This window comes from Curcuma longa, chromosome 9, assembly GCF_044706935.1.
Source record: "Curcuma longa cultivar G26 ecotype Majalengka, Jawa Barat chromosome 9, ITB_CL_G26_1.1, whole genome shotgun sequence".
NCBI lineage: Eukaryota > Viridiplantae > Streptophyta > Magnoliopsida > Zingiberales > Zingiberaceae > Curcuma > Curcuma longa.
In genome coordinates this window covers 3,305,274-3,331,593 of record NC_133869.1, presented here as the reverse complement: position 1 = coordinate 3,331,593, position 26,320 = coordinate 3,305,274, and the positions used below count along the sequence as shown (strand labels likewise).

Sequence of the window (26,320 nt, the reverse complement as noted above, 5' to 3'; positions counted from 1 at the left end):
GGGTTGTGCGGCGCGTCAGGGTGAAGAAACCAGAAAACCAGGGAAACCCTAACTGGTTCAAGTACTATAGCAAACCGAATCAGATCGGGTTCAATTAGGGTTCAAACTTGGTTCGCTCGGTTCACTAACCAAATGAATTCTGATTTGATCCAAACTAGTTTTGTTCAATTCATCTTCACAAGACATAACTTCTCATCTCTTCCATTTTGTCAAAACTTCTTCCATCACGAACCAAACCAAGTTGGTTCAATTCGATTCAAATCGAATCATTTGGTTCAATAACCAAATGGTCTTTGATTTATACGAAATCAGTTTCATTCATTTCGTCTTTGTAAGACGAGTTCATCATTTTGTCCATTGTCTGGTTCAACCAGATTTTATTTCTCTCAGAAAATCTAATTCTCAAATTCATTTTAAGTTTTTCGGAGAACTTGTTGTATGTGTGACCCAATAGGTTTCCGGCTATGTTAGTCATCCGTAATTAACCATTAATTACGGAATGATCATGAGTGACACCTAGTAGTATATCATGATCCCCAATTGATCAAAAAATCAACACAGTGGAAAACTTTCCACCGTGACATAAATATTTTATAGTGAATCACCTCTAAAGAAAATTTGTTCCATGTAATATTTGTATTCTTTTAGCCTTATGACTTGGAAGAACCCAATACTATCTTTTCTGCATGGCAAAGGCAGTGGATGATGAATTTGCATTCATTCAAAAGAACCCAACACAGAAGCTCTTTGATTTGCCAAAAGAGAAAGAAGTGATTGATCTAAAATGGATCTAAAAAATCAAATTTAATATAGAGCATAAAGTTTGCAAGATTTGCAAAGCTTTATATGGTTGGAAGCGAAATAAAATTCATTCACTTTGTTTCTATTTTTTTTCTTGTAAAAAATCAAAATTAGAGAACAACAAAAAACATGACAAATCTTCCAATTCCTCTCTTTTACATAACAAATCTCTAAAGTGGATTCCAACCAACAAAGAAAATTCGTTGAATAAAGAAAAAAGAACCCCAAAGTCCTAAATAGTCAAACAGATGAACGCACACATGAGTCAACAATGCGTGGGGTTCCAACGTGGCAATAACTGTTTGCTTTGCATTAATCGAATCTTAGTCATATTTAATTTTAATTTATCGATGGGAGAAGAAAACATAGTGACGTGGCATGTGATTTTCAATGTGCAATATGTCGCTTGGCGTGTGGGAATCTAATTTGTTCTTCTGTTTGGCTTAATCTACAACTTTCTTTTTGTCTGTGTCCAACCAAGTTATGTTTAGATATTACAAAATAAGACTATATTGGCCCTGCTAATTCCACTGGATAATTGAAAAATCATTTTGCCTATTGATTGATTGAAATAGCATAAAAAACCCAAGTTGAATTGGCACATTATCCGAATTGATTAGACCAACCTGCAAACTCAACCAAATTGATTAGACCAACTTCATTAACCCACTTTAGTCTAACCCACTTATCCATCTCCCAACTGGACCCAACCTCCTTGATGCTACAAACCCAAGCAAATTGATCAGTTAAATCAGTCTGATTGGGATATCCGATTTGTTTGTCTCCCCCCAACCTAACCTAACTTAACCTAATTCATTATTTTCATCAACTTGTCTGGGACACTTAGACTACAATGATTATTTGACCATTGACTCGACCAAACCAATGATTGACTCATCATGCCTTGTCCAACTTGATCAACCTAGCGATCCATGGGGATTCATCATATTGACAACTTGTTTGGCTTAGCCAATTCTCCTCGGTTGACCAAATTATTTGGCTTGATCAAACCACTCTATATCAAATTGACCCTTCCAGGCTAATTAAATTGTTTGACTTTTAATTGATCATTTTATATAAAAATAAATAAGAAAATAGATGATAGAGACAAATTTACGATAGAATGATTTTTATTTTTCTTTAAAAAGGGAAAAAAGTATTAACTATTGGAAATTTGAAAAAAAAAAAATTAAAGAAACTAAGCCCAAGAATAATTGATTGTTGAATCCTTTATCTGAATTTGAAAACATTGATTAATTAGATTAGGATGAGAAATAAATGCGTTTATCTCATAACTTTATGTAAGATTCCAAATGTCGGACTACTAAATGGGAGGTATCGTGTTCGACAAATAAAGAAAAAGTTAGTTTATATTATATTTTATTGTATCCAAAAAAAATTTCTGAATATTCATTATATTCTTTATTCATCGTAGCAATTTTAGTTTCCACTCATTAAAAAAAAACAGTATCTTAAATTCAGAGTTCTGTCTTCAAACAATTCTACACGATCAATTTTATAATTAACTATAAAAAAAATAAATTAAAAAATTATAATTAACTATTACAAAAAAGAATATTACTTCCACTTCATCCACATTTTTATCTTGTTTACTATATTAAACTTATCCTAGTAATCAATTTAATCATTTCTTTTGAAAGCGAATTAATTATCCTGGATCCTTAGCAGCACGTGCATTTCATGTGCTATTATACCAACAGCAAACGCGCGAGGCGACGGCTCACTGCCCTGTCTGGCTATGATGACTTGTATTTTGTCCACGTGTTCCAATAATGTGATGATTTTTTCTGTTTTGTGGATGACTATCGTGTGCCACTGAGTCGCTCTCTCATAATCCTCGAGTGGGTCCCACCTGAGGACAACCAGTGGAGAGGTGAAAACTGGCTCGACCCGGAGAAAACCTCGGCCACCAAGATAGAACCAAAGCATTCTAAACTTACTCGTCATCGACACACTCGATGTGTCGTACCCAATCAGTGTATTCGGTCGGCATCGGGCCAACATTGTCATGATTTAATATTCTACTAATAGTAAAGAGGGTAAGCAGGGAAGTAGAATGAATACTAATTTTATCCCGCAGCTTCGGCTTTCGCCCTCTTCTTCTATGCTATAAATATTGCAAATACTGCTTGTAGTGGCTGTCTCCTGTCAAAGGTATTCTTACCCTGTTTGGATTAGAAAGAGCGAAAGCGAAGGGGGAGGGAGCAACACGAGGTCGGCGAACGTCGATCGACCAGCGTAGATCGAGCAATGGACAAGTACGAAGTTGTACGAGACATCGGATCCGGGAACTTCGGGTTCGCGAAGCTGATGCGCCACAAGGAGACCAAGGAACTCGTCGCCATGAAGTACATCGAGCGCGGTCACCGGGTGAGCTCTCAACAGATTATTGATTAATTGGATCAATCGATCTCCTGGCGATAGTCCTCCTTTTTTATTCAATTTTGGTATGTTGTTCTGGAGAGGCGACAGATTGATGAGAATGTAGCAAGGGAGATCATCAACCATCGTTCGCTTCGCCATCCCAACATCATCCGCTTCAAGGAGGTAAAAAGATCAAGGGCTGAGAATGGAAGAAAGGCTATTTTATTTTTTGGGGATCCTTTTTTCTTGATCATTTAGATGGTATTCACTTTCATCCAGGTTGTGCTGACGCCGACGCATCTCGCGATCGTGATGGAGTATGCTAAGGGCGGAGAGCTCTTCGATCGGATCTGCGACGCCGGGAGATTCAGCGAAGACGAGGTTTCGTAATTGATCGATAACTATTATTTTTCATTACAAATTTCCAGAAAAGAAACCGAATAAAATTAGAGCATTTCTCAGGTTCTAGTTTTAATATTTATTCTCTAGTGCGAGTGAAATCGAACAGAATTATCTCATATGCTTTTCTGGAATTGTTTTCTTTTGTCGCAGGCGAGATATTTCTTCCAGCAACTCATCTGCGGCGTCGACTACTGCCACTTTCGGGTATGGAATTATTCATAGATATATGTATATATTTGTACAAATATGTATAGAAATTAAACATTAACATAGAAGCAACGACGATTAAATTCTATTGAATAAATTTTGTCAGCAAATTTGCCACCGTGATCTGAAGCTGGAAAACACTCTACTAGACGGCAGCCCAGCGCCATGCCTCAAGATCTGCGATTTTGGCTACTCCAAGGTTTTAACTTTTCCCAATCGATTGTGCACTCAAATTTACCAATATGTAGTCGTAATTTTTTGTTTGTCCAGAGGGATAAAAAAACAAATAACAAAATGAGAGTAATTATTATTATGGCAGTCGTCGCTGTTACATTCAAGGCCGAAATCCACTGTGGGAACGCCGGCGTACATCGCTCCGGAGGTGCTCTCCCCCCGTGAGTACGACGGGAAGGTGACTTCCTGTTCCTAACACTACTTTTTGAGCTTGATTTGCTATTGAATATTGTGCTGTTTATGCATAGAAATTTAAGACCTCTGTTTTCTAGTGAAAGGGTGATATATTTATATATATATATAAAACAAATGAAATTTAGTAAAATACCTACAGATGACCGAATTATCAAAATAAAAACTTAGCTAAGGCAAAAGGTTTCTTGAAGTAAGCCCTTTGAGTATGGAATGTATATTCTGTGAAGAGGTTCTCCTTGCAATATTTTGCAATAGCTAACCTCTTTTATAGATATACAATCCTACTCAATATTATAATTGGTTTATTTATTAAATTTATACGTTTTAATAAATCTATCATATACAAATAAATCTATATATAATATATATTTTTTATATTTTTAATAAAAAATATTATATACTTTCAAAAATAATAAACATATTTTGTCCTGTATAAAATTATAATAAATCTATCACGTCAATAAATTTTCATTAAGAATAACTTAATTGATGACATAGATATTTCTGTCTTTCCCATAACACCCATGTGAGTATTAGTGCCATTAATTAGCAACCATCTTTAATTTGTAATTTTTTCCCTTCCCTTCTAGCTAGGTGACTTCTAGTCAATTTTGTACTCATCCTTTCGTAGAAAGCACAGGATAAACATAGACAAAATGATAATTTAGCACGGATATAGGTACCTCATCAGTTTGTAGATATATTTTAATTGTAACAACAATTAATAGTTTGATAAACTTAAGATAATAGATTAGTTACTTTTAAAAGAGCATAATAAATTTGATAAAAGTTATGAAGTATATAATAGATTTATTACCTTTAAAGTAAAATTATAGTTCCTAACCAAATCATGCAAAACCACCACAACGTTCGGAATTTTTACTGGTTTGGATATTTAATTGTTTTTTATTACTGGATTAATTAGAAGAATTATAACTCAAGTGGATTTGGGATTGGTTCGAGAGGTGGGTACTAGATTAAGCTCGAATGAAGCTTAGGAAAAAATAACGTGTTCGTCCATTGCATGTTTTCGATTGATCCAGGAGAGACTGGAAGTTGGTCCCACGGTCGTCATTTGTTTGCTTAACTAATTTCAAATTAGATTGGATTTGGTGTGAATGAAGGAAGAGGCTGTCGACTTGTGGGTCATATGTGCGTGGCGTGGGAACATTTGGATGAGAAATAGTATACGAGTCAATGATATTTAATGATTCTTAACTGTTTATTTACGTGTAGAATCTGTGTCTTAATTGGTCAAGTGGCCTTTCAGCATCGTCTTTGACTGCTTCACTAGAATATATGTCTCTATTTGAGATGATGAAAGTGATTAAAAAACTGCGGGATGCTACCGTGAGTGTATTTCTCTCGATTGCCTTATTTCTGCAATAAAAGAAGTGGCCAAATATCGTTGATGTATTGTTTCTTAATTAGTAATATTCTGCAAAAGTAAACTATCAATATACTTTTCAAAAAAATCTCCTCAAAACATGTGTCGTTTGCGCTTATGTATGCCAACTATATAGTACGTCAAGCATACATATTTAGAATAGGCTGATCTGCAAGTTTATCTACCTAAACATGGAAACGGAATTGGTCAAATAGTTTCTAAGTCGTGTTATTATGTTTATATATTGGTTAGATATTGACTTGATGTTAATATATGGTTAATTTAACAAGCACCTTGTTTGGGAATTAGAGGCCTAGTTTGACAGGTAAGCGATTGGTTGAATTAAAAATCATCCATAGGTTCCGTCAAGGGAAAAAGTTGTGAAAGTTCTGCTTAGGGGAAGAAAGTTGGAAAAAGAAGTGTTTTAAGTTAAAATTAAAAAAATAAAAAAGGCAAAGAAGAGAGATAGAGAGTGATTTTCTTTTGTTTTATTTATTTGAAAAGAGAGACAAGAAGCTCACATAAAAAATTATTAATTTTAATTTTTGATTTTGTTATTTTTAGAACATAACCGATCATAAGTCTATCCTATCCAATTGGACGGATAAGACTTAATTATTATTATTGTTATTTTCAGAACATGCAAAGTTAAATTAAAATTTTAGTTTGGTGAAATGTCAAGAGTATTTCTTTCCAAGTCGATTTGGTGATTATCTAACTTCATCCTAGATCTTCAATTTCAGCCATGCATATAAATTTCTATACCAGATCTGGGAAGGGATGGAGACCTACACTTTCCACTCCTCTCAAACTTTGGCATAAAGATCGTCATTTTCTACTTCAAATTCTTGCAAGATCATATGCCTTCCAACTTAAAAGACTCATCGTTTGCATTTAATATGCTCTTTCTGAAATCCTAAACACAATACAACCACCAACTAGAACTTAATCGTCCGAGGATAGTAAACACCAAGTAGTCACACATGGACCTCAAGTGCCACAATGTTGCTAGAGATGGGTGACCTGATCTCCTCTCCCAGAAACTGCAATCAAAATCCTAACCACCGCTCTAGCCATGGAGCAATGCATATTCCAATGATATATATATAGTCCTTACTACTTACTAGCAAAATTATGACAACCTATGTTATATCTAAAAAATTTTGAAAATTAATTCTCAAAATCATTTTAAAATATGATAGATTATTGGATGCATATAAAAATTAAATCTAAAATCATTTTAAAAATATAAGCAATTAATCAGTTCTCAAATTAATTACACATTATATAAAGTGGTGCCATGTTTTAGGTCCATATCCCTAACAATTCTTTAGATTTTCCAATATTGGTATCACAATCATTCTTAGATTCTGCCTTGATGTATTTTGAACAAATTTTTATTTATGAATTTTATGAGAAATCATGCGGTATTAGATTAAAAAAAAATTTCTTCAAAATTTATCTCAAATTTTAAGATACTTAAGAAATTCATTTGGGTTTAAAAAAATATGCATATATACGTGTATATAATTTAGAATATCAAATGTCAAGGCCTCTGTTAACTAAAACTTTTATTTGCATACTTCAATATTTTTTTAAAAAATGATGATACTATATTTTTTAATGGTTTAAATAATATGAAGCTGATTATTTAATCTATTAAAATTATTTATTTAAGTCATGAAATCTATACTGATTTTTTTATTGATTTATAATTTTTATGAACTAATTTAAAATCTTTTGATTGATTTTCATATTAAAGAGTAATCAGAACATCTTTTAATTATGTAAATTATATATAAAATAAAAATATTAATTTATAATTGATTACTGTTTCATGTAATGTAGTAATTTTACCAGCATAGAAATCTATATGATCAATTAGGGTGAAATGTCAAATTATTTTTTTTCTAATTTACCCAATTAAGAAATAGAATTTAATTTACTTGAATTAAAAATTAGCCAGCAAGTAATTTTTATGTCATTTGATTCATATGGTATGTTTCACATTGTTAATCATGAAATACCTCAAATTCATATTTACATTTTACAGTTATATAGCATATTAATTATTTTGATTTCAAATGTCATCAACAGCTGACCGCCTCTTGGGATATTCTGTTTGCCATCCCCATGGATTCTAATCTACCTTCCAACCTTCTCTTCTTTTGATGGATATTACCAAATCACTCAATATTCCATCACTTCATAGCTTCCTACAAGTTGAAGGGAATCATTCCATAGTCCATACCTCCTCTACCCTTCTTTTGAAACCTGCGTGCCACTGCCAGCGCATAAGAAATCAGAACAGTCTTCTCCTCTTGTCCATTTTGTCGTCTCGAGCTATACGATGTGGTGGCGATCAGAATTCAGCCTTGGAGGCATCTTCATGCCAGCATGCTAGAACTCATCCTCATCTATCATATATAGGAGCTCTATTTAATTTTTTGAATAGCCTCTCCTCACCTTGGCATTTTCCTCCCTTCAGTTCCATATGAACCGTCGTCCATATGAATTAACATCCAGTGGCCGCAGTCCTCAATGAAATGATCTGGTTAAGCTTCATCATCCTTCTCATGTTGGGTATACCTCTGTCTTTCCTCTCATCCAGTGCTCTACTCTAATTAAAGTCTCCCATTATCAGTCACGACTCCTTTATGGACGTAGCAATAGTCTTTAAGGGATTCCAAAGTGAAGCTCTTTTCTCCACTCGGGTTATGGTAAACCCCAGTCAAGACCTAAGATCAATTCTATATGCTTGTACTACTGCATCCTTGAGTGTTAAGGAGACAAACAACACAATCCAGATGATGATGATATCTTGAGATCAAAGATGCCACCAAGACTTTTTCCATTATCCTGGTATATTTTAGCATGGATCAATTGGTCCCTCACTTCCCCAATTCATATTTGTGATATGTCTTTTCCACCATATCCAGACCCTCCCTAGTGAAGCTTTGAGCCTCAACTTTGCCTTCCCAAATTTGCCGAAGCTTCTCTGCACCTCCTTGGCCTTGTAGCACTAACGCTTAGTTCTTGTAAAATAACCACATCCATATTATTCCCTTTGATCAACTCTCTCAAAACCCTACCGTTACAGATCCAGGACAATATAATTTGTAAATGACATAGGCTTATGAGATTTCAGCCCACCATTTGATGGACCACCACCCCCTCAACATTGAGGACAATGACAGTACAAGGCTCGATCACACATCCGGAGGCTCATCTTGTTCTATCACCCTCACTTTCGAGCTTGACAGTTTTCCTTTTAGAAACTCACATTTTCTATTGGCGGCTCCATTTGGGGAGATTTGTGCTCACATTATACCTCCCATCATTCCATTGCTAGCATCCTTCTACCCCACGAAATCGCTACTCTATATCTAGACTAGTATAGTGATTTGAATCAGAGTCTACTTCAATCTCTGCGATTGGTAACATCATTGAGAGTTGTCTCATTGAGATTACCTTCCTCCATTGGTGCACGATCAATTGATATTTTAGAAAATATTCTCTCCACAATGGTCAACTATAATTTCTCAATTTACCTTTTCATAGATGATTTTAGGATCGATCGTATAGAGTCGTTGGGGTGACAAATTCCATTTTTTGCTACAACAATCAATGCTACCCCCACCCCAATTTCACACATTTTATACTCGTTCTTAGTTTCCTTTTCAATAGGTCTTCTCTCTAGGTCCATCCCTTTAGGCTTTGGTTACTTCTCTATACAGCTGCTGGTATTGTGTTTGTACTTCTTGCACGATGAGCAAACGTTGTATAAGCTTTCGGATTCTACTTTATAGAACTTCTTTCTCGACATAAAGTCTATGGTGAGAATCACCTTTAGATCAACTTCCACACATAAGCATGCGAACTTGCCTCTTGAGAGCTCGCTGATTATTGATCCATTCTCACTGTTTTTTCTAAATATTTTCCAACTATCCGTAAGGCAATTTTTTATAGTACTCAATCAACGATTCTGGAATTTACACCCAAACAACTATTCTCTGATTGTTGCCTTGCTTGAGACAAAGACCATTGGGTTCATATCTTTTTAACCCTTTCCTCTAGCAATCGAACTACCTGGATCCCAAATGTAATCTCCTCCACATTAGTATCTTCTTCGTTTGCTCATTAGCCACCTAGATCCAAATGTAATCTCCTCCACATTAGTATCTTCTTTGTCTGCTCATCCCTGAAGAACATCTTTGAGTCTCCCTCTTAGAGATTTCGATTTCTATTTGGCAAGTTGACCTCCTTCAACAAAATGTTGCCCTTTACTTTTCATATAATTTGTATGTTGCTTTCATCTCTAACATTCGTTATTTTTAATAAGAATAATATTAATAAATAATAATTTGATTTCAATCAATTGAGATTTATTATATTTAGCATCATTAACATAAACAGATACAACAATAACAATCAAGTATTATCTCACTAGGTGAGGTTGGTTATATGAATCCTTTAATGTCATTAGACTTTATCCCATATTATATCATTATTTATATTTAAATAAATTTTATCTTATTTTATTGTTACTAATTAGGTCTTTTTTATCTTTTTCTTACTCGTTTAATGTGCATATTTATCATAATTTTATATCATCTAACTGAAGTATTTATTGGTTGCCTAAGTACATGTTCGTACCATCTTAAATATATCTCTCGGAGTTTTTCTTCAATAGATACAACTCTGACTTTTTCTTTAATATTTTTATTTTTTATTCTGACCATCCTCATATGTTCACACATCCACCTTAATATTCATCTCTGCAATTCTCATTTTCTACTCATGTGCTAGAGTTATAGTTCAACATTCTGTTGGGATCGTCTCGGTGCAACACACGTGTTTACACGTTTCGAGAACGTACGCAATGAAAATAAACAAATAATTAATAGCTAATTATTATCAACACATGCATGCAAAGATAGGAATTAACAGGTACAAGTTATGGCAGGAAATTAAAAATTTTTAAATAATAAATTATTCTAAATGCGTACCTCGCGATGACATTGAACGGTGTTGGTATCAATCGAGCGGTCCTCGTCGAAGTTCCGCCTCTACTGGTGATCCACGCCAAACTTTCGTCTGGACGGCTTCAGAAGCCACGAGTCACGTCATCGTCTTCGATACTAGCCGATTATCGATGACGATCGAATTGAGAGAAGTCTTATTTCGGAAATCACGCAACAACGTTTGTCGTGATCGTTTCGGGACTTTCTAACTATCACCGAAAATCGTATTTCCGGTATAGTTTCGGTGGTCAACCTTTGACTGCTGATTTAGGACAAATGATCGGAACTATTCCGATGATGATGGAACTTTCTCCGATCGCTTCACAAGCTCTCGGTGGCGACAAAATCCAATAACAAAATGCTACGGTTAAACCCTAACTTCCGGTAGTGCCTTGTGATAGTTATTCCGGCAGTGATTTCATAAATCGTAGGGAAAAAACAAACCCTTTTCTCTTCCTCTACACCCAGCCGAAAACATAACACACAAGAACAATGGAAATTAAGGTTTGCCGGCTTCATCTTCTCCTCACCCATATGGTTTCCTCTTCGTCGCAACCGGCTGAAACGGGCAGAGCAAAGGCAGAGAATGTCAGCGACGCTACAAGTAGTCGGGGAAACCATCTGGCCGGCGGTGCAGCAAGCAACTGAGAGAAACCATCTGGCCAGCGGGATCTTCATCTCCAGCGACGAAGCTGGTGGCTCCAGCACACCCTCACGCAGATGGCAAACTAGGCATGCCGGCGAGCACTCGGGAAGAACAGAGAGGCATGGCAGCTTCTTCCTTCTCCACGCACGGCGGCCAGCGGTCGGTGATGGCACCCCTCTGGTACGGTGACAGCAGCCCTTAGATCCGGCACCGCCTTCACGCGAAGGGGGCTGGACAGCGGCGCTTCTGTAAGGAAGAAGAACAGCGGGATCTAGGCTGAGAGGCAGCGGTCATCAACGGCGGATCCACGGGGAAGAAGAGATCGTGGCCGGCGAGGAGGAAGAATTGCGACTGCGCAAGGATGAACGACGTCGTTCTCTTCGGGGAGGAGATCGTGGTTGGTGAGGAGGAAGAATCGTGGCCGCGCAAGGATGAATGGCACCGTGCTCTTCGGGGAGGAGATCAAACCAGGCAAAAATCGCGATTCATGATTTATAGAGAAGCTACAGTAGGTTTTGTGGGGGGGGGGGGGGGGGGGGGGTAAATCGGGTCGGCGCGGGTTGTGATGAATCGAATGAAAAAAAAGGCTAAATCGAAGGAAAAATAACCCAACTAAATCGGGTTCAGCTTATACTATAGCGAACCAAGTTTAATCTTGGTTCGCTTGGTTTACTAACTAAACGACCTCCGATTTGATCTAAATTAATTTTGTTCAATTTGTCTTCACAAGACGAAGCTTCTCATCGCATCCGTTCTGTCAAAATCTCTTTCATCATGAGCCAAACTAACTTGGTTCAATTTTGATTTAAAAATGAATTGTTTGGTTCAATAACCAAACGGTCTTCGATTTGAACGAAATCAGTTTCGTTCATTTCATCTTCGTAAGACGAATTCCATCATATTGCTCTTTGTTCGGTCCAATCAGACTTTATTTCTCTCGTTCTGAGAATTCAATTCTCAAACCCATTTTAAGTCCTTCGGAGAATTTGTAATGCGTGTGACCAAATAGGTTTCCAATTATGTTGGTCATTCGTAATTAATCATTAATTACGGAACGATCATGAGTGACACCTAGTAGTACATCATAATCCATAATTGATCGAAAAATCAACGATTAATTCCAGAAGGCCTTTTAAACCTTTCAGCAGCTCCAATTAAATGTGCCTCGTGCTGGAATCGTCCCGATATAATGTGCGTGTTTACACGTTTCAGAAATATGCGCAGCGAAAATAAACAAATAATTACAACTAATTATTAAACAACACACGTATGCATAAGCAGGAAATAACAAGTACAAGCATGGTAGAAAATTAAAATTTTCAGAATAATAAAAGATTATTTTAAACACATAATTAAAAATTTATAGAGAATTAAATAATTCTGCGCGTACCTCGCGGATGATGACGTTGAGTGGTGTTGGTATCAATCGAGCGGTCCTTGTCGAAGTCCCGCCTTTACTGGTGATCTACGCCAAGCTCTCGTTTGGACAGCTTCGGAAGCCACGAGTCGCGTCATCGTATTCGATATTAGCCGATGATCAATGACAATCGAATCGAGAGAAGTCTTACTCCGGAAACTAGGCAACAACGTTTGCCGCGATCGTTCCGGGGCTTACTAACTATCACTGGAGATCGTATTTCCGATGTAGTTTTGGTGATCAACCTTTGACCACCAATTTAGGACAAATAATTAGAACTTTCCAACGTTGATGGAACTTTCTCCGGAAACTTCATAAGCTCTCGGGAAGCTGACAGACGATTGTCAAACGATCGAAGTTAATTGAGCACGATTGGACAACTCTTCGTAAGAGTTATCAACAACGTTTCTTCTCTGACAACAATTAGAACACTTTACAAGCTGACAGCGGCCCTTAACAAAATCATTGACGGCTGAAAACAAACTCCGGCCACAGCTACAGTAGCTCCCACGATGGAGGGTATGTTTGAGCCGAGAAGAACCAATAATGGTAGCTGCAATCGGGAAGAAGAAGAAGAACACATGGAAGCAACAACCCCTTGTGCTCCTACAGCCTCTTGTGCTATGGCGAAGAGGAACACGACGCTACAGTCCTTTGTGCTCCGGCAAAGGGAGGCACCGGCGGCAACAGAAGGAGAAAAGAAGGAAACAAGGTTCTCTTGCTACATCTCCTCACCCATACAACCGAGCTAGGTTTCATCTCCTTCCTCTCCAACGGACGCATGAGCATCGGCGATAGAACGGAGGGAAAGAAGAGGGAGGGTGTTGCGGCGGTCGAGCTACGGACGGCGGCCATCATGAGCAACAACCCACGTTGGAAGGGGCGATCACTCGGGAATCAACGGCCGACAACGCGAAGGAGCAGCGCTGCTCGAGTTCTTCCGGCTGCCCATGCGAATCTCACAGGTCCGGCGATGCTCGCGATCCGGAGAAAGAAGGAAGGTGCGTTGGACTTGCCATGCTCGGCCTTCTCCTCCGGTACTGGCGGTCGGCCCGCCGATGATCAATGACGATCGAATCGAGAGAAGCCTTATTCCGGAAATCAGGCAACAACGTTTGTCGCAATCGTTACGAGGCTTATTGACTATCACTGGAGATCGTATTTCCAATGTAGTTTCGGTGATTAATCTTTGACCACCAATTTAGGACAAATAATCGAAACTTTCCAACGTTGATGGAACTTTCTCCGGAAACTTCATAAGCTCTCGGGAAGCTGACATACGATCGTCAAACGATCGAAGTTAATTAAGCACTGAGATCTTCATTGACATATGTATCAAACCATATGAAGTCTCAAGACATATCACTCTAATGAACTGATTACCTTTAACCAGTATCCACGTTTAACTCTCAACATCTAATGTCTCTAGTAGTGAGATCAGCTGTTTAGCTAACTAAGGAGTTCAAAACATGCTAGTCTCAACAGAATCGATGACGTCCGTACTCATCAATTCCTCAACTAGGGATAATTCCAATACATATATAATTACACGTGTAGAGATGTTCACTAATTGTGATCCAATCACAAAATCTCTCATGCTATGAATCGTATTGCGGACATTCAATATTCGAGTTTAAGATCTACTCAAGCACATATGGAATGTGTACTCAAATAATGAATTGCTATTTATCTAATAAATAGTATAATCGTAAGGTGATTGCCTTAGGACACCTTTCAAATCTAACACCTCGTTCCTTTCACCGTCTTATATCCGCTTGGTTTAGGACATGGTCTATGTGTCAGTTCCCATTAGGCTGACTACGTCACACCTAGCCCAATGTGTTTTCTTGTCATATGGATTCAAGTTACTTGTACATGTGTCTAAGTCTACCGTACTCTTAACATGTAATACTTTGGCCAAAGACTTTTAGTAATAATCCTAACAAGTGCGCAAGGTATACGTCTCCATTTTCAAGGAGTGGTGAATCATCTGTGGGCTATTCAAACATCTTCGGACACTTTGACTTATACCCAATCATCTCGGGTCCACACCTCCTCGGAGATGTTTGCTTAAGATGTCAAAATATAAGTCTCCATGACCAAGGTGACTTGAATACCGCAAGTCAAAGGAAACTCGCACTTAAACTGCACTGAGATCTTTATTGACATATGAATAGAATCATATGAAGTCTCAAGGCAGGTCACTCCAATGAACTGGTTATTTTTAATCGGCTTCCACGTTTAACTCTCAACATCCAATATCTCTAGCGGTGAGATTAGCTGCTTGACTAACTAAGGAGTTCAAAACATGCTAGCCTCAATAGAATTGATAACGTCCATACTCATCAATTCTTCGATTAGAGATAGTTTCAATATATTCATAATTACACGTGTAGAGATGCTCATTAGTTGTTATCCAATCACAAATTTTCTCATGCTATGAATCGTATTGTGGACATTTAGTATTTGAGTCTAAGATCCAATCAAACACAAATGGAATGTACACTCAAATAGTGAATTGCTATTTATCTAATAAATAGTATAATCGTAAGGCGATTACCTTATAATACTCCTCAAATTTAACGCATTCAACATAATATAACATAGTAGATCTAATCATCATTTTGTAGAACTTTCCTTTTAAGTTTTACAGGTACTTTACAATCATATAAAACATTCGACGTTCTCCTCCATTTTAACAATCCTGTTTGTATTATATGTAAGACATCTCTCTCAATCCCTTCATTATTTACAAAAATAATTCTAAATACTTAAATTTCTCAGTTTCAAATAGAGTTGTCAATTTGGGTTGGGCCTGTCAGTTTAGTTCACCTGGTCAAACAATTTAAACGGGTTGGATTAAAATTTTATAATCCATTTTAAGGTGGGTTCAGGTGGACTGACCCATCTAGGCCCGTGATCCGTGTGGGTCTACTGTGGTGGGCTTGGGTTGGCCTGTAAATTGAGAAAACTTATTTTTTAAAAATTTAAAATTAAACTAGAAAACTCAATGGACTAGTGGACTTGATCCGTCTAAACCACAATCCAAATATAAAATTTTCAACTTAACCCGTTTAAACTATACTCTAAATTTAATAATTTTAATATTTTTTATATTTTTAATTTTTTGACAGGTCCGTGGGTTGGCCCCGCCTAACTCGCAACCCACAACTCGCCTTAGGTTGGGTTGAGTTGAAGATTTTCTAACCCGTCAAGTTGGTGGATTGGCCTACCCCACCTCGCCATATGACGGATTTTTGACGAATTGGTTCGTCTCACCATGAGTTGATCCGTTTGATAGCTCTAGTTTCAAATAATTCGTCATCTCCTATCTTAACAATTATCTTATTACGTCTAATATTACTAAACTTAAATTTCATATATTTTATTTTTATTCTACTAAGTCTAAAACCATTCACTTATAATGTTTTCCGCAAAGATTCTAGTTTAGCATTTACTCCTTCATGTGTCTCATATAGTAAAATAATATCATTTACAAACAATATGCACCATCGTACTGTGTCTTGAATGTTTCCAATGAGTTTATCTATGATTAGTATAAAAAGATAGAAACTTAGAGCTAATTCTTGATATAACTTTATCTTTATTGGAAATATTTCAGTTAATCTACCTACAGTTTTTACTCTGATTGTTACATCCTTATATATATCCTTAATTAGTTCAATATATATTACGTTAATACCTCTCCCTATAGTTTAATATATCTATAGGTTGCACAATTTTATACGTCTTTCTTATTTTTATATAAGTGAATTAAAGTACTTATCGTCCATTGATCAAATATTTTTCTATTTTTAGTATCATGTTAAATAATTTTGTAACTTATTCAATACGTTGTTTCCCTAGGCATTTGCATACCTCTATCAGAATATCATCTAGTCCAACGACTTTTTCATTTTACATCTCATTTAAAAGTTGTTCTACTTCTAAAGCTTAAATTCTATGATAAAAATTTAAATTTCTATACTCATTTGACCTATTTAAATTGGTCACTTAAACTTTCATTAAAAAGTTGATAAAAATACATCTTCAATCGCTCTTTTATTTCTTCATCATTTATTAATACCATATTACATTCATCTTTAATACATCTTATTGGATAAGATCTTTTATCTTCCTTTCTCTCACTTTAGTTTCATTCACTGTTTTCTTAGCTATTGTATATTTTTTAAAGTTTTCTTAGTTTTTACAAATATATAATTCTTTATAAGTTATTTGTCTTTCCTTAACTTCCTCCTATACTTTCTCATTCTACCACCAAGATTCCTTATTTGGTGGTACATGCCCCTTTAACTCATTGAGTACACTCTTGACTACTATTTTTAACTTTGATATCATCTTATCCGATGTTGTATTAGAGTCACCGTATATTTTACCTAATGCTTGTAGTCCTACATTCTCCTTAAATATATTTTGTTTTTCATCCTTTAACTTCCACCATTTAATTCTAAGAGTCGTGTATAAATTTTACTCTATGGATACTATGTTTAAGGTGTATATCCAATATTACTAATCTATGTTGGGTAATTAAGCTTTTTCTATGAATGATCTTACAATCTTTACAAATCTTTCTATCTCTCTTCCTATCCATAAGAAAGTTAATTTATAATTTATTATTCATACTTTTAAATGTTATCAAGTGTTCTTCTCTTTTCTTAAAAAACGTATTAGATAGTATGAGGTCGTATGCTATCACAAAATCCAAAATAATTTTTCCTTCTTCATTTCTTATTTCAAACTTGTAACCCCATGCACTCTCGTCTCAAAATTTTATTTAGGCATGCCTAATTAGATCATCTTCTATTAAAATTTCATTTGACAGAATATTTTGTAATACTTCATCTAGATATATCGTCTCAAAATCTTAATTTGATATTTTCATCTAATCCTACTTAAGATGCATATATACTAATTACCTTCATAATTTCTTTCTACATTACTATCTTGAGAGCTATAATTTTCTCCCTTTCTAACTACTTCTACAACATTATCGTTTAACAAACTATCTATAACAATACTCACTCTATTTCTTATTTTACTCTTTCCTATATACCATAATTTAAAACTCGAGTTTTTTTATTATCTTTGCCTTCTCGCCTATCCATTTTATCTTTTATACACATAAAATACTAATTCTTTTTCTAATTATTGTATCTACTATCTTCATTGTTTTACCAGTGAGAGTTCCTATGTTCTATGTTCTAAATTTTAGACTATTAGTTTTTCTATAATATTTGTTCTTATCCGACCTATGGTATGAGAATTCTTGCTTATTTAATGCATGCTACACTCAAGTTCTCATTGAAGATATAATAGTCCTTTTCGATACGTTACGATCAAACCCTACTGTAGGGAGTCGCTTGGTACATATTAGGGTTAAGACCCATAAAGGTCTTGTTATCTATATATAGTTGTATGTAACTATTGGATAATATGATTCCAAATCCTGTTTCGTCACATGGTATCAGAGCGTTAGGGTTAGGATTACGTTTATCCGCCAAATCCCAATCCCGCCGCCGCAATACCTTCTTCACCGGTTTTTGTTTCCGTTTTCGCTCTCTGTCCGTCAAGCCCCGCGTCTTCCTTCTTCTCTTCGCTGCTCACCGCCGTCGCCGGTTGGGTCCAGCTCGCCCGCGTGGGGAAGACCAGAGCCGCCGATCGCGAGGGGTGACCTCTGCCTCCTCGCCTCGTGCAGCCGCCCTGTCTGCTCGCCTCGTGGTCGCCCTGTCCTCCTCGTCCTCACCGACGATCATCGTGCGATTGAGAGCCTCAGACCAGCGCCCGAAGCTGCTTCTTCTCCCGAAGTTCCGATCGGGCCATCTTCTGAAGCAAAGCAAGCAGGCCGCCGTCCCTAGCTTCTGACGGTTGGCATCACTATTTTGGTAATAATCCCGAGCATTTCTCAACATGTCTTCAATAAATGCAATAATTATTAATATCACCTTAGATGGTCAGAATTATCCAGAGTGGGCTTTCTGTGTAGAGACTGCATTAAGGGGTTATGGTTTACTTTTTCATTTAAATGAATCTCCACCTGTGCTTAAGAATGATGGTAGTAATGCTGCTGCAATAACAGAATGACATATTAATGATGGAAAAGTGATGGCTGTCATGGTCAATAGTACTAAACAATCCATGATTATGAGTCTTTCTAAGTTCAAAACAGCTAAGGACATATGGAACAACTTGAAGAAGCGTTATGTTCAGGATAGTGGTGCTCTTTTACATAATCTCATGCAGCAAACTCATGAAATTATGCAGAATGATATGTCCATTGATGAGTACTACTCTGCTTTTGATCGTTTGATGGGATCACTGATTTCCATGATACCAGAGTGTACAACTGTTCCTTGTCCAACACACAAGTTTATTGAAAAGTTTTTCACTTACAGATTTGTTATGGGAGTTCGGGCTGAATATGATTCTATTCGTACACGATTACTTCACAATTCTTCTGATCTCACTATGGCACAGGCATTGTCTGATTTACTTGCAGAAGAAACACGTCTCAAGTCTATGTCTTCTTCTGCATTTGTCTCTCATAGTGTGTTGGCAGCTTCTCAAAGGATCAGTGCACCAAAAAGCTTCTCTTCAGAGCCCTGTAAGCATTGTGGCAAGACTGGTCATCTTCCAGAGAATTGTTTTTCTATTCATCCAGAGAAGTTGGTTGACTATCGTGCACGTCGTGCTGCCCGTGGTACTGCCCGTGGTGCTCGTGGTCGTGGTACTGGTTCCACTCCTGGAGGTTCAGTGTCTATTGCTGCTGCTTCACCTGTTACTGCTCCTTCGTCGTCTTGGGTACTTGATTCAGGGGCTTCTTTTCATGTGACATCTGATCAGTCCCAGTTGGTCGCTTGCAAGCCGGTCACTGATGGAGCTTCTATTCGGACAGCTGATGGTACATCTTGTCATATCACTCACCAGGGTTCACTTTGCAATCCTTATTTTTCTGTACCAAATGTTTCTTTAGTACCTCAGTTATCCATGAATCTTCTTTCGGTTGGTCAAGTTACCGACCAAAATTGTTTTGTTGGATTTGATGACTCATCTTGTTTTATTCAGGACCGTCGAAGCGGGAAAGTGATTGGGACTGGCCATCGCCGTAAAGGTGTTCCTAGCCTTTACATCCTAGATACTTTGCGTCTTCCTTCTTCCATTGAAACTTCTGCTCGTGTGTCATCTGCTACATCGGGTTCTGTTTGTTCTTCCTTCGCCCAGTGGCATCATCGTCTTGGTCATCTTTGTGGGTCTCGACTGTCCACATTAATAAATAAAGGTTGTTTAGGTCATACAACTATTGAGTCTGATTTTCATTGTAAGGGTTGCAAACTTGGAAAACAAATACAACTACCATATTCATCTAGTATTTCTCATTCTGCTAGACATTTTGATCTTATTCATTCTGATGTATGGGGTCCTGCACCTTTTCCTACAAAGGGTGGTCACAAATATTATGTCATTTTTATTGATGATCATTCTCGATATACATGGGTTTATTTTATGAAACATCGCTCTCAGTTGTGTTCTATTTATCAGTCTTTTGTCCGCATGGTTCACACACAATTTTCTACTCCTATTAGAGTTTTTCGCTCTGACTCTGGGGGAGAGTATTTGTCTGATGTTTTTCGTCAATTTTTGTCATCTGAGGGCACTCTTGCTCAGCTCTCTTGTCCTGGCGCTCATGCTCAGAATGGTGTTGCTGAACGCAAACATCGTCATATTATAGAGACTGCCCGCACACTTTTGATTTCATCTTTTGTGCCTTCTCATTTTTGGGGTGAAGCTGTTTCTACTGCTGTCTATCTCATAAATAGACAACCCTCATCCAAACTGTCTGGAAAATGTCCTGGTGAAGTTCTTTTTGGTACTTCTCCCAGTTATGATCATCTCCGAGTTTTTGGATCTACTTGTTATGTTTTGCTTGCACCTCGTGAGCGAACTAAGTTGACTGCACAATCTGTTGAATGTGTTTTTCTAGGATATAGTCCTGAACATAAAGGTTATCGGTGTTATGATCCTTTTTCTCGTCGCATACGTATCTCTCGCGATGTGACCTTTGTTGAGGATCGTCCTTTCTTTTATAACCCCTCTACTCGGCCCTCATATTCTCCCACAGAATCCACATCGTTCCTGTGTCTACCTCCTATCTCATCCTCTGATGATGTCACTACTCCTTCTCATCATATTACCCCTATTCCTGCTCCTTCTATTTCCATCACTCCACCTTCACAGGGGACTACATCTCCTCCTGTACCACCTCCATTTCATCCTAAACCACCTATCACACGTGTATTCCATCGTCGTCCCACAAATCTCACAGTGTCTCCATCTGGTTCTACCACCACGGCCAGTCCTGATATACCTGCTGTTGATGTTTCTAATGATATTGATGAGTCTCATACTGTTCCTGATGAGTTACAGGTTGGTCCAAGATATAATTTAAGAGATCGTGCTACTATTGGTCCCGCTGCCAAGTATGGTTTTACATGTGTGAGTGTCGAGCCATCCACTTACCAAGAAGCTTCTAATATTCCGGAATGGCAACTTGCTATGTCTGAGGAGCTTGCTGCTCTTGATCGTACAGGCACTTGGGATATTGTTCCACTACCATCACATGCAGTGCCAATTACATCTAAATGGGTATTCAAAATTAAGACCAAGTCTGATGGTTCTATCGAGAGATACAAAGCTCGTCTTGTTGCTAGAGGTTTTCAGCAAACTCAAGGACGAGATTATGATGAGACATTTGCACCAGTTGCTCATATGACTACCGTTCGTACTCTTATTGCCGTGGCTGCTACTTCTTCTTGGACCATCTCTCAAATGGATGTTAAGAATGCTTTTCTTCATGGTGATTTGCATGAAGAAGTTTATATGCAACCACCCCCAGGTGTTGATGCTCCTCCTGGTCATGTTTGTCGCCTTCGTCGTGCTCTATATGGTCTTAAACAGGCTCCTCGTGCTTGGTTTGAGCGCTTTGTATCTGTGATACAAGCTGCTGGGTTTTTACCTAGTGATCATGACCCTGCTCTATTTATTCATCTCTCTCCACGTGGACGCACTTTGCTTCTTCTATATGTTGATGATATGTTGATTACGGGAGACGATGTGGAACACATTTCTTGTGTGAAGAAGCAACTTAGTGAGCAATTTCAAATGTCTGATTTGGGTTCACTCAGTTATTTCTTAGGGATTGAGGTATTACATTCGGCAGATGGCTACTATCTTTCTCAGTCCAAATACATACAAGACCTTATTCATAGTTCTGGCATTACAGATAGTCGAACAGCTGCGACACCTATGGATCTTCATTTACAACTTCGTTCTACTGATGGTACACCTCTTGAGGATCCGTCTCGATATCGGCGTATTGTAGGCAGCCTTGTCTATCTCACTGTTACCAGACCTGATATTGCTCATGCAGTTCATATTCTGAGTCAGTTTGTGAGTGCTCCTACTTCCATTCATTTTGGACATTTGCTTCGTGTACTACGGTACTTAAGGGGGACATCTTCTCAGTGTTTGTTCTATGCTCGTGATAGTCCACTTCAGCTTCATGCTTACTCAGACTCCACCTGGGCAAGTGATCCAACAGATCGTCGTTCTGTCACAGGTTATTGCATTTTTCTTGGTTCTTCTCCTCTTGCATGGAAGTCTAAAAAGCAGGTGGCTGTATCTCGTTCTAGTACAGAAGCAGAACTTCGAGCACTTGCCACTACCACTTCAGAGATAGTATGGCTTCGATGGTTATTAGCAGATTTTGGTATTTCTTGTGATGCTCCTACACCTCTTCTGTGTGACAATACTGGAGCCATACAGATTGCCAATGATCCTGTGAAGCATGAACTTACAAAGCATATTGGTGTTGATGCTTTCTTTACTCGGTCTCATTGTCATCAGAAAACAATTGCTCTTCAGTATGTGCCCTCAGAACTACAAGTGGCAGATTTTTTCACTAAAGCACAAACTCGAGAGCAACATCGGCTTCATTTACTCAAACTCAATGTTTCAGAACCTCCACTTCCACCTTGAGTTTGAAGGGGGGTGTTAAAGCCCATATACATATTAGGCCCATATATAGGTCCTGTTATCTATATATAGTTGTCTGTAACTATTGAATTATATTTTTAATATTTTTCTTCATAGTCATCTTGAGAAAATCATATTTATGGAGCAACCACTTGGGCTCATTCATCCACAATTTTTAACACATGTTTGTTAGCTTAAAAAAATTATATATGATCTTCGACAAACTCCTCGTGCATGATTTTATCATTTATCCACTTTTCTATATGCTCAAAGATTCTCTTGCTCAAAAATTAATTCTTCTTTATTTTATAAATGCAATGTTAGCTCTATGATATTTCTTCTTATTTATGTGGATGATATTCTACTGATTAACAGTGATCAAGAGGGCATCACTTCTATACTTCGTCTTCTTAATTTCTTATTCGAGATCTTGGCAATGCTCGTTACGTTCTCGATATTGAACTTTCCTCACAGAGCAAATACAGCACTGGGATTCTACAGCGGACTAACATGAATGGTGCACGTCTTATTTCTATATCGATTGTTGTAGGCAACTTTTCTACACAATCATCTTCTCCGCCTATGACCAATCCTCAAATGTACCAAAGTATTGTTGGAGCACTATAGCATGTCATCATCACCCAGCCTAATATCGTTTTTGCTATCAATCGAGCTTGTCAATTTATGCATACTCCCTTTGAATAATATTGGGAAGGTGTTAAAAGCATTCTTTGTTATCTCAAAGACACTTTTTTTATGGTCTCTTTTTATATCGACATTCCTCAAGAGAGTTAAATCATTCCTTAAGAGAATTAAATGCCTACAATGATACAGATTGGGTTAATTCTTCAAAAGATAGATATTCTACTAATGGATATGCAATATTGCTTGGTGGAAATCTCATTTCATGACATTCTAAAATTCAATCTATTGTTTCTTGCTCATGCACTAAAATCGAATATAAAATTATAGTCAATGTAACGTCTGAAATCATTTGGCTTCAGTCCATTCTTTTTGAAATTACATCTTTCTCCCAATGTTACTCCTAAAATATGGTGTGATGATATTTGAGTGACATACTTTATCGCAAATCTGATTTTTCATGCTCGTACCAAGTATGTGGAGATTGATTTTCATTTTGTCCATAAACGTGTAGCAACTCGATAAATTTCAATTTCTTACATATCTACGGGAAATCAAATTGCTGATATATTCACCAAGTCATTATCTAGACCGTTTTACTAAGTTGATAATCAAATTCAATGTTCAGGCACTCTCGTTGAGTTTGTCGGAGTAATAATAGTAAGAATCGAATTAATTTCAATCAATTGAGATTTATCATATCTAGCATCATTACCATGAATCGATAGCAAAAGATAATATTTTCAAACTTATCATATTCATTGCTACCATTATAATGATTGTATACCTTAATCTTTTCATTTATCATTTGGACAACTTATATTTATAAATAAGTCTTTTAGCTACAACAATAAGATCATCCAAAATAATTATTTTCCATGTCTGTTTCTTTGTTTCTAACAGTTTTCACATCTTGTGTCATCAGGTTAGATCTAATTTTGAACTAGACGAAAAATACGTTTACATCAAATTATGCGTAGATCTAACCTCATTCTATACCAAAAATGTGCAGCAAGCAGATGTTTGGTCCTGTGGAGTCACTCTCTACGTCATGCTTGTGGGCGCCTATCCATTTGAGGACCAAAATGACCCCAAGAACATCAAGAAGACCATCAGGGTAATGTTTCAGACTAAACATTTAATCTTAACCTTTTCCCTTCAAGCTATACTTTCAAAAAAAAAAAAAATGATTAATATTTGGATGCCAGAAAATAATGTCTGTTCAATACAAGATACCAGACTATGTCCACATATCTCAGGAATGCCGGCAATTCATATCCCGTATCTTTGTTGCCAATCCAACGAAGGTAACTTCAAACTTTTTTTTTTTAATGTTTCTATATCATTTGGGTACATAAAGAAGTATCAAAGAAAATATTGTTTGCAAAAAATCCACTTGGAACTTACGGTCATGGATGGTTCTTGATTTTTCTGATTGACTGACGACAAGAGTTTGAGTTCTAAAACATCGCATGCTGGAATGTTCTGTAGAGGATTACAATAAGGGAAATTAGAAGCGAACCTTGGTTCATGAGAAACTTGCCTAGAGAACTTACAGAAACAGCACAAGCTTTGTACTACAGGAGGGACAGCAATGCTCCCACTTTCTCCACCCAGAGCGTGGACGAGATCATAGAGATCCTAGCAGAAGCAAGGACACTCCCGAAGCCAACACGATCTTTGTCGGTCTACGGGTGGCCTCAGGATGAATCAGAAGATGAATCTGATGAAAGCGAGGAAGTGAATGAGGAGGATAAAGAAGAAGAAGATGAGTATGAGAAGACAGTGAAGGTAGTGCATGCTAGTGGCAAATTTTAGATGAGGATGATGCCGACTGGAAATGTAAACAAGTTAGAATCTGTTATTCATTTTGCACGTTAGTTCCTCTGCTTCACTGCTTGTAAATTATGGACGAAAGTTTGCAGTCGAATAAATCGAAAATTTTGATAAACAATACATTTTATATATATATAGACAAGGAGTACAAATATTACGCATGATGCTATAGCTTCTAGAACTTGGCATAAATATAATTTGAAGTAAATAAATATTGACAGGACAAATATTAAGATTTTTTAAATAAGTTATTGACTTGAAAGGATAGTTTTTACCATAGATAATCTTATCTAATTAAATAAGATTTTATCGTCCTACTTTCTTCTTCTTCTCCCTCTTCACTCCTCCTGAGAGTAAATAGTTTATTTAGTAATCCTTTATTTTCTTTCTAGTTTTAGTTTAGAATGACTAAAATATATACACTACCCATCCATCAGTATTCCTTTATTTTCTAATCTACCAAATTGAAGAACTGGCTCAGTTTCAGGAAGATTATGCGTTCTTCCATTGTGATGGGAATATGAAAGTGATTTAATCCAACTTAGCCATCATAAACGAAGAAAACTGAAGTATTTAGATCTAATGTGTATTTCATGCATCCAAATACGAATTAATCAGATAGATCCAATTTAAAATTCAATTCGATTATTTCAAAATTTTAATTTTTAAAAAAAAATTAATTATATCAATTAATTCGATTGAATTTTGATTTTAAAATTTTTTATTCGATTAAATTAAATAAATTAAAATAAAAAATAATTAATAAATTTGTAAATAAATAAATTTATAAAATTTTAATTAATTGATAAATCTTCTATAATATTTAAAAATTTTAATTAATTTAATTTTTAATCAAATTAATCGATATTTTAACAATTCAATTTATTTAATTTTTATTTAAAAATTTAATCAATTTAATTAATTTAAAAAAACTTTAATTTATTTAATTTTTAATTAATTTAATTTGTTCTATTTCAATTAATTTGATTTGATTCTATTTGAAATAAAATACTCTTTTTTTCGTAAAATGTAAAATCCGCTACTCCAACGATCCCACACGATCGATTCTATGACTATCTATAAAAAAATAAATC

General features: G+C 36.5%; 1 protein-coding gene and 1 pseudogene across 1 annotated transcript; both read left to right on the top strand.

Annotated features, from left to right (window-relative positions):
• Nucleotides 1-2,977: 2,977 nt before the first annotated feature.
• Nucleotides 2,978-25,309, top strand: LOC141834401 (serine/threonine-protein kinase SAPK7-like). The gene is made up of 9 exons (XM_074721750.1): nucleotides 2,978-3,192; nucleotides 3,295-3,369; nucleotides 3,466-3,567; nucleotides 3,739-3,792; nucleotides 3,902-3,994; nucleotides 4,115-4,207; nucleotides 24,403-24,507; nucleotides 24,599-24,697; nucleotides 24,882-25,309. Exons 1-9 carry the CDS (start codon nucleotides 3,073-3,075, stop codon nucleotides 25,206-25,208), a joined length of 1,068 nt encoding a protein of 355 aa, XP_074577851.1. The 5' UTR covers nucleotides 2,978-3,072; the 3' UTR covers nucleotides 25,209-25,309.
• On the top strand, nucleotides 18,864-19,887 carry LOC141835135 (uncharacterized; annotated as a pseudogene).
• Nucleotides 25,310-26,320: the final 1,011 nt, after the last annotated feature.